The sequence below is a fragment of the Monomorium pharaonis genome, chromosome 2, assembly GCF_013373865.1.
Source record: "Monomorium pharaonis isolate MP-MQ-018 chromosome 2, ASM1337386v2, whole genome shotgun sequence".
Taxonomy (NCBI): domain Eukaryota; kingdom Metazoa; phylum Arthropoda; class Insecta; order Hymenoptera; family Formicidae; genus Monomorium; species Monomorium pharaonis.
Genome location: NC_050468.1, coordinates 13,745,930 through 13,758,833, shown reverse-complemented (window position 1 = coordinate 13,758,833; position 12,904 = coordinate 13,745,930). Strand labels below are relative to the sequence as shown.

The following is a 12,904-nucleotide window of genomic DNA, read 5'->3' as shown; positions in this document are numbered from 1 at the left end:
TCAGTTAACATATATAACTAAAAATAGTAATTATTACCAATTATTATTATAATTAGTAGCTTTAGTTATATTAATAATTGTCAAAAATAATTATTATTTGGTAATATGATTTTTAATTTTGATTATATCAACCAAAAATGTAATTAAAATTATTTTACCAAAATTTAGTAACTATTATCTAGACTTGATTATTAATTATTACACTTTTTTTAATATATAATATGTCTAATAATAATATACATATGTTCCAAGTAAAATTAATTTAATAATTTTTTTTAAATTTATTTATCATCTTTTTGTTTTAAATTTAAATGCTTTATAAAAAACATGTATCATATATTTGATTCAATCAAAATAATTTTCGATCAAATTGATAATTAAAGATGCAGTAAAAATAAATATGTATACCAATTGTAATAATAGTTTGAACGTAATATTGTAGTAAATTTGAACGATATGTAATTAACAGCTGCAAAGTCATTAAAAAATTATGACTATCTTATTTTGACATTTGAAATGATTTGGAGAAGTTGATAAAATTTTCCGTAAAATTGCAGAGTCCGAAAAATGCAGAGCTAAAATATCGATAAAAAAATTTCGATACATATTCCATTAGATTGTGTAAGTTAATCTTTTCTCTATTAACACTTCATGTTGCTAAAGCGCGTGGAACAAATTATGCGATTACCAAGAGAACTCGCAAAATATTATCCAGTCGGTACAAGGTTCATCCACCGGTTTAATCCATTTATTCATATATACGACGATGTAATTGAGTGGTGAAAAAAATTATGAAGATAAATTGTTCATTTTAATACACCGCGTGAGAGGCGAAGGATTATCTAGGATTTCCCTTGCGGAAAAGATTGCATATACTGAAAAATCGTTTTTTTTTATGACTTAAACATATAGTAAATTTCAACAGAATTTTCAGTCATCTTGTATGAATTAATTTGTAAATTTAAAAATATCGGCGGCGCTTTGATTCTCGATATTTCTTCTACCAAAAAATTTTCTACTTCAACCAAATGTACTTAAAACTGTATTTAAAATATTCTGGGACAATATTAGAAGGTTCTAAGTAATCGGAAGATAATCTTATTAATTAAGGGTTAAAACGATGATAGAGATTCACAAGCAGTTGTGACGGAATTGTCACGAAAAACGAAACGTTGCACAAAGAGATAGCGAGAAAGCGAGGGAGAGAGACGGATGACGGTGAAAAAAGGAACGATTCGGCTGGAACTTCCCGAAAAATTAATATCCCGTGGGAAGGAGGGTGCACCGGCTGCTTGGCTCTCGGGGACGCTTCCGTGCTCGGTGGGGTGCAGAGGAGCGAGAAAACGACGGATGGCGATGGTGCGGGGAGCAACGAATGGAAAGCCGGGAGAAACTTTGTTTTCCAAAGCGATTCCCTCGCGCTTCCGGCGGAGGAACGCCGGAAAGGCCAAAGGAGCGCGCAAAGGGATTAGACGCATCGCTCACGAGCCAAGTTTCCCCGCGAAGAAACTCGTCTACTTGGAGATTGCCCCGGTCGCCATCGCGCTCTCGAGCCGATCGGCTCGGTAAGATTTAATTGGGCTTGACCGCTTGACCAGATTAATTAATCGGCCGATTACACGTCTATCGACGAAGTCTCGGCCTCTTGGCGGGAAGGTTCGTGCTTCTTCGGGCTATTTACCACCACGTTTGCGCTGGAGGGTATCCCTTTGTTCGCCGTCGGATCATGGCCCGCCTAAATTCTTAAGGGCAGTTTGTTGTCGGTGGACCTTAATTAAAAGTTCCCGCCAACACGACTCGCATAATTACGCTCGATATGGAGTAGCTCGTAGCACAGCTGGCGTAACTTGAAACTGAGATTTTCATTGTTTTTAAGATGCTCCGCCAATTTTTTCATACAATTATTTACATAATTTACTTTACACTATTAAAGAAATCTTTTTTATCTTATTTATACTCTTAGATATAGTCCGCCATATTAAAGTAGGGATTTTTTCCTTGTGTATAGTCCTTACATTGACTTTCGTGTCTAATGATCTTAAAAAGAATTTGCTATCTTAATCTTTGTAGAAAATAATATTTTTACTTTTACTCCATTTTATGAATATTTGACGATGTATGCAGAAATTAAGGGATAAAACTCACAAATGTGCTGTTTTTTTTTTTGTGTGTGTGTGTAAAGAGTTCTATTCTTTATCACCCCAAAAAATGTTTTGCTGATATAGACAGTTTTCTTGATGCCACAACCAAAATGTATTGTTAATTTTTGTACTTGCTAAAATTTTGGTTGTCACATATAGAATTGGTAAATTCTGCTTTTATCACTTATAAATTGAGTGAGTGCAATACATATCACAGTATTTGCTAATCATTTATCTATTTTAACTAATTTTTACACACATATAATTTTTCTGGAAGTTGCGAGATTTTTTTATGATGTTTAAAATAAATCCAGAAAGAAGTTATCTTTATTTTGGGGAAAGATATAAATTTTTTCAGGATTAGAACATATATGTTATCAAGCACGAAAAGGTTAATCAAATACATCTTGTTAATTCAATCATGATTATTTTTTTAATGCACATTTTAAATGAATTTAACACGTAAATTAATATAAAATGTTTCATAAGAATGTTCGTCGTAATTATAGGAATTTTCACGTTGGATCACGAAATTAGATCTCCCATCTGAGACTAAGTCGTGATCCAAACGTATGAAACGTGTGAATTTTTGTATTCCTTTCTAATTGCGGGCCACTGGCAAAAAAATCCAAGACGCCCGCCGGTCGTCATAGTAAAGAGGGAAGAATAGGGAGAGACAGAGCGAAGTACCAGGGAAAGAGGAGGTCCGCGTGGGTTGGAACGTTGGCTGTAGAATTTTGGGAGAATTCTGGGGGATTGGTTGCGTCGGAGTGAACTTATGAAACGCCCAACCCTGTAGCTGGTTGCGCCAAGCGAGATATTAAATTTCTGGAATTTTGCGGTTAGGCACGTCTACATGCCGACGGGTCTTTCTCTGTTTCTCTCTCTCTCCCTCTCTCCCTCCCCTCTCTCTCTCTCTCTCTTTCTCTCTCTTCTTTCTCTTTATCTCGCCAATATATCCACATCTAACGCCCGCGCAATTTGAAGAAACTCGAAATTTCAATTACAATCCTGATGTAGAAAGATATCATCCCCTTTGAAACAACCTTCGCACGTGAAGAATTTCTATAAAATTATTAATTATTAAAATTATTTACATCTAATAAAATCTCTGCGATTTCTTCAGAAAATTTTTACAGAAGGATAACATGTAGTTTGAGAAAAATGAAATATGTCGTTATCATCAACTTTATTATGTCGTCAGCTTAATATAATTGTCAGTATACACTTAAGAATCTATGCAACATGTGTACAATGCAATTTACAAGAGGCGTCACTTGATAGTATCGCTTTTAATTCACTGGAAGGTGAGGAGGAATCTGGAGTCGGTTGCCGGTGCTTGATAGTTCGCCGTGTAGGCAGTGTAGGTGGTGCTCAGCGGGTTGGCCAGGGGCACCACACGCGACGGATTATTGTCGTATTGATACTGCACCTGCGCGGCCACGGGCTCGATTTCCAGTTTCTGCGGCTTGGTGTCCGCGGATGTGACCGCGGCGACTGGAGCGACCGGGGCGACGGACAATTGCAGGCCGGCCGGCACGACCTGCAGCTTCTGCAGCGGTGCGTACGCGTAGATCGGGCCGCGAAGAGGCTCTACGTTCTCGGCGCGAATCTTGGCGAAGTACTTCATGGCCTCGACGTCCTGACGGCTGATGTATCGCACGCGCTGAAGGCGACCGTCGGGAAGTGCCACGTAGTACTCTCCGGATTGCTGAGGCTGCTTCTGGTCCACGTCCTCGTCCTCGAGCTCGTTAACCGCGTTCACGGGCTCGGACTAAAAGAATAACGTTGTAATTCAACTTTCTTACTACCAACTGCTGTCATTGGTAAAACTTGTACGTTCATAAAGAGAGTAAAATGTACTTATTTATGTTGTAAAAAATACCTATTGTTAAAACGTTTTATTAAACACAAAACTAAAATCTAATTTTTTTTCTGTAAAGTCAAGTATATTATAATTGTAATTAGATTTTCTTAATAAAAATAGTGCAATTTATAAGTAAAGGAATAAATAACAAAAATAATAGTTTTTTTCAACATTTAAATTCTAAGATAAATAATGCATATAACATTTGTTACTTTTTAACGTATTTATTTTGTTAAATTAATAAAAATTTGTTTTTTATTTATTATGTAATCGATATTGAGAAACTTCTTAAACAGCTTTGTTGAGTGTAACACACATATATATAATAAAATATTAAATTAATATGTATACATATTTATCCTAAAATTTAGTTTTAAAACAACATTATGTATATGTTATTTATTCATTTACTTATAAATGCACTGTTTTACTAAAAAAAAAATGTAAAATTAATTTAACACAATATATTCTATCATATTATGTTAAAGTAATATTAAAATAATTTAAAAATATGACAGTTCAAAAATTTTAATCGGTTTTAACACAAAAAGAAAATGTCTTTCATTATGTTTAAAAAAGTTTATCGTACATTATAATCTGATGCGAAGCCTTGCACAGAGAGTATTTACTAAAAACTAATATGCGGAAACGTTTATATTATATAAGGCGGAAAACTTCTCATTTCTCGGCAAAGAAAAAAAATTTCTGTTTTTTTCCGATATCCCACTAAACAAGGCGTAGGCTCTCGACGACCTCGAATCACGGGTGAATGCATTATGGGTTGTGTCACGCCAGTGTCTTTAAATTTAGTACGGACACACACGTGCTCGAGACCCGCGATCGAAAGTAAACGACGCCTCGAATACTAATGTCGTTAGGACAGACGGGAGAAACGACGAGAACAAGCGAGCGTCGAAGATTGAAAAAGAGGAGTGTGCCGATTTAAATTCCACGGAACCATCTCCACTGTCGTGTAGGCTCACACGCCAACTCAATGGTCCAGCGCGATTTTTCTCCGGAACGAGATGATAAATCTTGTATTACGTAATGTTACATAAAATCCGAATGCACACTTGACATGTGAAAGATGCTCCACTAAGGTCCCAAAATTTGTGGCAATTATAAGCTTTCCAATAAATTTTAGTTGAGACCACGATTAATTACTTCATCATAGCTCTATGAATGAGGAAAAAACGTGTAGAAATTTTCTTTAAAAATATTTACATTCGGCATGTAAAATAGTAAGTTAATTTTCTATTAGTAAAACATTATATATATTATATCTATGAAATTTGCAATGTATATCAATTTTATGAATTTAAAGTTCTAAGCAAAAATTTAAGCGATACTGCCTTCCCTCATCTTGATTTTCAATATCAATATACCTCAATAATTCCCACAAAGAAGATTCGTGCTTTACTCACCTCAGACTCAGTGATGCCTTGAACGGTAGATACCTCATCCTCTTCGGTAGTGTTAGGAGTCTCGGTCGTCGTGGATTCTTCCGGTGCCCCGTATTCTCGCTGAGGATCGGAGGACGGTGCTCCGTATTGTCGCCGGGGGGGTACGTTTGGACCTCCGTATTGCTGTCGCGACGCGGTTGGTGCTCCATATTGTTGCTGAGGCGCGTTTGGCGTTCCGTACTGTTGCTGAGACGCGCTTGGCGCACCATATTGTTGCTGAGGCGCGCTTGGCGTACCATATTGTTGCTGAGGCGCGCTTGGCGCACCATATTGTTGCTGAGACGCGCTTGGCGCTCCGTACTGTTGCTGAGACGCGCTCGGAGCTTCGTATTGCTGAAATTGTTTTTGAGGAAGATCAAAAGCGGGTCCCGCTGGTTTCCAGCCGGACGCGGCATAAGGCGCGGCCTCTTCCTGCTGTCGGGCGAAGTAATACTGTCTCTGTTGCTGAGACTGCTGGCGGTATCTCGGTGGCTCGGCGAGGACCACGCTGGCCAAGATGACAATACTGACAAGTACCTGTTTTCGAAGATCGATTGAAATGTTATTGCAGTAAAATTTCGTACTATTCACAAAAAAATTAGGAGCTTCTTCACGTTGCCAGGAACTGTTTAAGGAGCAAGTCTCACAAAAGAAACTTAAGCAGTAAGGAAATCAACAATACCTGGCTTTGTTATCGCTCAATGTGCGTAATGTCTCGAGTTTTTGATTGTAATTAGCTAATTTGCTTACCACCTAAGTTTTACCGTTTAAATTTCTTTGTGTGCCATAAGAAATCGAATAAGAAATTAAACAATGAATTTACGACTACCTTCATTGTTGTACGATAGCAGTTAGCTGGTTGTGTTGACGAGCTGACTGAATTTCGTCGTCCGCCGCTGGTGGATTATATACACCGCGTCTCGTATGCGTTCTGCATGTCTAAGAAGGATACTCCACGGCTGGGGTAGCGTCGCGTTCACCGGCGAGCCGGTGGGTGACATTGGCCTCTTAAAAGAAGCTGATGAATCCTCGATCATTGTTGGCTCATCATCCGGCCGCTCGCGCGCGTTCACCTTCGCCTTTGTCGGCGTACAGGCGCCTTTTCAAAAGCGGCGGCTCTTCAATGCTCGGCGTACGACTTCTTCTTCGTCCTTCCTCGAACTCCGCCTTTCGCCCTTTTTCGCCACGTCGTGTTTGTTCCGGGCGCACCGGGCGAAAGAAATCGCGCTTCTGTCCTATCGACGATTAAATTTGAAATGGATTGAACGTACGCTCGTACTCGCTGCACCGGAGATTCACCGCTTTTGCCGCGAGACGTGAACAGTATGCAAAAGCGTTCATTCAGGCATATTTTCACAATGCATTTATCGAATTCTTCTATAGCATTGTAAGATTAAATTACAGAAAGGAAACGTGCTGTAAGATGCTTGAGAGAAGCGCAAAAGTTACACGCGTAAGTTAAACGAAACAAGATTAAACTCCCATTAAAAGTAACTTGATCGAGATCAATTAAAGCTAACTAAAGATATTTTTTACTATTCACGTCACGTTATTGTTAATCCCACGAGACATTTTTGTTCGGATAAAAGACTCATTAGAATTTATAAAGTGATTTGTTCGCACAGAAACACGTCTGTTACCGAAGCGGTTCTGCAATAGAAATTTCTACATTTTATTAAAATTTAAGGAAAAGTGTCTTCGACTAATATAATTCATCATCGACGTTCTCATCCGCCCGTGACCGACGATGTCGGGCGCTTAACACATACTTTACGGGTCGGAGCAAGGCCGTGTTACGCGGCGGTTACGTCGCGTCGTCGTACGTAATTTTAACTCCGGCTCGTCATGCGTGGCATGTGTGTCGTACGTGTCGATCATTCCACGCAGGGATTTCGCCGGTGAGTCGCGGCGCGCGACGATGATTCGCGCTAATCAATTCACCGACGTACTCGATCTGACCAGCATCCGAGAAATGAAGAACGCAGATTGTCCCAGCGCGTCACAGTCGGGACGATCCGGGAATCAAGGTCGTCCGATCGATCGATCGCGACAATAGTTCGGAATTTATAATGATCGGGACCTCTCGCCTCACCTCGAGATACGCGTACGTGCGTAAAACGGACTCTCCGATCGATGTCACATCGATTCGTACGAAAGGAGACTTTTAATTGACGTCGATTTTTGGACGAACTAAACTCAATAAACCAGCATCTGATGGCACACTCAGAGAAAAGTATTTGTGAATATAATTGCATGGCAAAATAATTATGGTTGGAAGCTTTATAGTTATTATTGCTATATATAACTATGAAAAAATTTTACTATAAATTGTTATAACTTTAAATATAATAAAACATCAAGATATGAATGGTAAAGGTAAAATAAACGTTTTTGTATAAATACAATTATAGTAAATATCAAACATAAGTATTTTGTAACATTACTCTTTATGTCTTAATAATAACTAATAGCTATAATTTGCATGGTTAAAACTATAAATTGAAATCGAAAATAATTATAAATTACAGTTACATTATAGTAATTATAATCATTTTGTTCTTTTAGTGTATATTTTGAAGCTTAATTCCACGTGATTCCAAATGAACTATAGTTTTATAAAGACAAAGATTACATTTAAAGTACACAGTAACAAATCTTTTAGGAGAAAAACTTTAAGAAAACTTTAAGAGAGATTATCCTTTAGAAAATGCTTTTTTTACTAATCTCGCTCAATTTGTTTCTACGCGCTTTTTTATTTAAAAAATTACGTTATACGTACACGATGATACAACATATTAAATATTATAATGACATTTAATTTATAATGTAGCTTTTGAATCTGTTTAATCTGAAAGTAGTTCGTTTAAAGTTTGTTACATTTTTACACAAAGTGTTTTTTCTCCTCCACCCCTTCCCCCAATAATTTAAAGTGAAAATCAATACAGTAGTTTTCATTAATGATCGAGACAATTAGATCTAGATCAAGATTTGTATGTTTTTTTCATTTCTCCTTATTTAAAAAAAATATATTGTGTGTAAATTTATATAAATAATGGTATCTCAAACAAGTAATAGAACAAACAATCGTTTACGTGATAAAATTAGGTACTTATTCTCGACTTAAAATATGTGTTTCGTTTACAATCTGGTACAGACTATTGTAGGTTTGAAACTCTTCCGTCCAAACAGATCTTTAATAGAATGCATTCCTCCAAGAAATGTGCCTGTGTCTCTCGCTGAGTCTCATGCAGAAGACAGTGTGGAAAAAGTTCGATTTACGTCCTCGGAAATCGCGAAACACGAACTACTCTCTCTCTAGTAGGACGCGAAATAACGCGGCCTGCAGCGGGGTTGACGGGTCCACGAGGGGAATTGAGGGTACATGAGGGGGGGGGGGGGCCGATCACGGTGGTAGTCGCGCCGGGCCGAGAGCGGTAAAGGAGAGGGACGGCACGACGGCGGCGGAGGGGTGGGCCCGGGCAAAGCAAATTATTCACACTCAAACGACTCCATTTCAATATCGGGCCGAAGCCCAGGGACAAAAGAAGGGCGAGATGCCTGTCTCCCTTCTGCTTTCGCTTTGCGCCACGCTACTGCTGCTGCTGCTGCTGCTGTTGCTGGCTGTTTGCCGCTACTCCGGTACCTCTGTCTGCAGCCTGCAGGCTTAACTCTCTTTTTCTCTCTCGCTCTGCACCCTGTTCCCTTATATCGTGACCCTTCTCTCTCTCTCTCTCTCTCTCTCTTTCTCTTTCTCTCTCTCTCTTTGTTCTTCTTTCTGTTCTTGTTGTTTTTGCTGTACCCTACATTCTTTTCTATTCTTGCTCTATCATCTAACTCTGGTGTCACGACCGTCCGACAGTGGAAAACACCGGGAAATATCGAATTGCGACCTCCTGACTTTTCGCGCCGAAAGTTTTCGCGAGCTTTGATTCTGTTTTTCGGCCACACTGTATATACAGTATTCGATGATGTATTGTTAAAACTGACAACGCTCTATCGAAGGTATATATAATCTCAACGTACGGTATAGAGCTTTTCAGATTTTAAAATGTGAGACAATTTTTCATTCAAATCTATTAGAAGAAACAATTTTATGCTTCTCACATTGATCCAATGTAATTAGCGCAAACAATATTTGTGTGTTGTGCACGAAGCAACTTGATTGGATATTTGCTTCATTAAATTCATTTATTCATTCGTACGTGACTATTTTGTTTTAACGAGTTATCCATACGGAAAATTATCTCTTATCTTATCTCTTAACATATTATTATCACTATAAATATATTAAAATTACATATTAAATATTACATATTAAATAATTATACACGTATATATAACAAAAAATACATATATTAGAGGAAAGTCGCCAATACAGATCTTCTAAAACGACACCTTCTAACTTCTCGGAGTGCAACTAAATATTACACTTTATTAATATTGATAAAAACATTCTTTATTTAGATAATTAAAAAAGTAAAATATACATAATACATACATGTGTAGCCTTTTTCTATATAAAATTTACTCAAAACGAATTCTTTTCGAAAAATTTAAAAAATTCAAAATAGTTATAGGACAATATTGTATTTCGAAAAGTATTATGTAATTTTCTCTGATTTATCAATACTTACTACATACATTTGATATTTTATCGTAATAAAATACAAAATATGTGAGTGTTTTTACTAAACTGTATAGTAAAATTTTATTGATTTTAAAATACATATATTGAACAGTTTATTTTTTTCTGATTGCTTTAAATATAAAATAAAAAGTAACGATAATATAGTATGTAATATCTTATCAACTTTACGATAGCATGATTTTTCAATTTGACTATTCTGTCATTATAATTTTATCATGTAGCATGATATTGATCGGTGCATGAATATGAAATATTAATCTCTTATTAGATATATTATAAATACATTAAAATAAAATTCTTTACAATTAATATTGCTACACTAAGAAAAAGGTTTTTATTATATCAACAAAGGTACAAAATGTATATTATATTTATATTGATATTACAAATCAAATTTCTGATTTCGTAATATTATGATTAAATTTTTAATTTTTATAGCCAGAATATTTAATAAATTTAATCTATTAGACTTCCAATTTATGGCAACTAGATTTTTTTATCATGTAACGAATACAATTGGCGCGTTTTATAATTGTTGAAAGTCCAATAATAAAATAAGTACGTATCTTGACGAGACAAACTTGCAAGAAATTTATGAGAATTTTAGAAATCATCAGTGTGTAAATCCGTATTCTTAAGAGATATCAAAATGACAATCAAAAAGTCGAGACTTCGGTTGCACGACTGAATAAAAATGGAAAGACACGAAAGAGTGGTGAGAGGGACGAAAAGAGAGAGGCGAGACGGCACGCAGGTCCCGTAATTGAATATATTTAAGCGCGGGAGGGACGTTTGTGCGGATTCTCGGCTTACAAGAACCCCATACCGAGGTAACGTCTGCGAGTAAACTGGATTAATTGTCTATGAAGGGAGACTGTAACCCTGCCGTATTCGTTTGCAATCAGATCCCTCCGGGGAACGCGAAACAACACCGCTCGATTGTAGCGCGCGGCCTTGTTTCCATTGCAATTTTACATCGATCATCGGCAAGCAGATAGGGAGAGATCATCAAGTCGGGGGCATGCTAACATACTTCGCCTTTAAGATAGATCAACAGTGTTTCGATGATAATAACAGCGAAAAAAATAACAACGAATGTAAAACAGTCCAATTCTTTCCGAAATATTTTACAATGTTAGTTATAGACTGTAAAATATAAATTGTGGAATTTAGTAAAAGTTTTTAGAATTTTAATCTACAGTAATCTAAGAAATATACTTTTTTTAAATAAATAATAGATCCAATAAATGTTTATTTAATTGGATATGAATTACTAATAATTAATAATTATTTATAAATAACAGCATTAAAAAATTAGAAAAGATTATCATATAATAAATTTATCATAATTGGAAATATTTATATAATTTAGAAATATTAGGATCAGTATTTGCAACTGAATATTTATTAGTTTATATATGGATATTAAATGTTTAAAACAAACAACTGTAGAATTACAGCTGTTTACATTATGAATAAAAAATGCATTCTAATAATTTAATAATTAAAATATTAGAAGAGAACTAATTGCTTAGTTGCTGTAGTTTATTTTTCCCAAGTTTTGCTCTTTTCTAGAAAGCGCAGACCTATAAAATATAGTGAGATTTCTCACGAATCCGCCATAAAAGACATGTCGTAATCAGACACGATGTCTGTCACATATGCATCGACTTACAATGAAGTGTCTTTTTGATCCATGATGCATCTTCGAAGAAATAAATGAGTCAATCTGCACGTAATCTATACGTCCTATTTAAATAATTACGTGTTCGAAGAATTTGCGAACGAATATAAACAAATACCTACAGCTTTCTTCCCTGATGATCAATTTATCGATATATAACTCTATCTGACTTTATTTGATCTATCTATTTGTAGTTTATTGATTTTATTTGTTATTTTATTTTTAGCTTTAATTTTAAAACACACACACACACACGCATATATATAAAGAAGAAAAATTAAATTAATTTTACTAATATTAAAATAGTGCAATTAAATTTAAGTATAATCTCAAAGAGAACTAAAATATTTGCTTTTTAAAAGTTTGTAATCAATATGTACAAGAAGGTTATCAATACTAGCATAAGTCTCCAAAAGCGGCGTTTGCTATTATTTTTTGAAAACATTGCACTATTAATATTGATAAAAACATGACCTGTTTAAATAATAAAAAATAAAAAGCCATAAATTTTTCTATATAAAATCTACTAAAAACAAATCTAGCCTAATTTAACTTTTATATACATAATGATTGTTGGGTGCACGTTGCGTCTTACGTGACAGCTACCAAGATATTTGTATAATTAACAAAAAGTATTTTTATGTCAAAGTGAAAAATTTTTAGAAATTCTCATTACTTGTAAATATTTTTCACAAAAGACTCATATTAAAAAAGAAAATGAAAATGTAGCCTATTATGCTAGTTTTAGGCCTCAATTTCTCCTTTAGTTTTATTATATCGCGAAATTTAATTATACCTTTTAATTATATCATGAAAAACGTTTAATTATTACTATAAAACTAATAGTAATATAAAACTATTATAAAAACTACTACACATTATTTGAGAAAAAAACACTCTAATTTACATTTATGACTTTTATTTTTAGCTTTTGTTCAAGAAATACTATCCAAACACAAAGTAATATGCCAATATTGATAATCTTTCTCTAATAAAGAGTTGAAGATAATTTGTACAATTGATTACCGAAAGTTGTTTCAATTTATACGCATCATATAAACCATACACAGTTTTGCTTGGATCCTTCGAATCTTTAAATTTCTCATTGTGTCGATTCAGATC

At 35.3% G+C, this 12,904-nt stretch overlaps 2 protein-coding genes across 5 annotated transcripts in view; one reads left to right on the top strand and one right to left on the bottom strand.

Moving 5' to 3' along the window:
* Positions 1-12,904, top strand: part of LOC105833958 (paired box protein Pax-6) — a 108,092-nt gene that overhangs the window by 70,984 nt on the left and 24,204 nt on the right. The window lies entirely within an intron of this gene.
* LOC105833959 (pro-resilin) lies at positions 3,312-11,330 on the bottom strand. Its single transcript, XM_012676098.3, has 3 exons — positions 6,280-11,330; positions 5,433-5,987; positions 3,312-3,915 (listed from the first exon to the last, which is right to left on the bottom strand). Exons 1-3 carry the CDS (start codon positions 6,283-6,285, stop codon positions 3,439-3,441), a joined length of 1,038 nt encoding a protein of 345 aa, XP_012531552.2. The 5' UTR covers positions 6,286-11,330; the 3' UTR covers positions 3,312-3,438.

Excerpts from the sequence above, each read along its gene's own strand:
- LOC105833959 (XM_012676098.3), bottom strand. Across the intron at positions 3,916-5,432 it reads AAGGCATCACTGAGTCTGAG|TCCGAGCCCGTGAACGCGGT; the intron begins GTGAGTAAAGCA and ends TTATTCTTTTAG.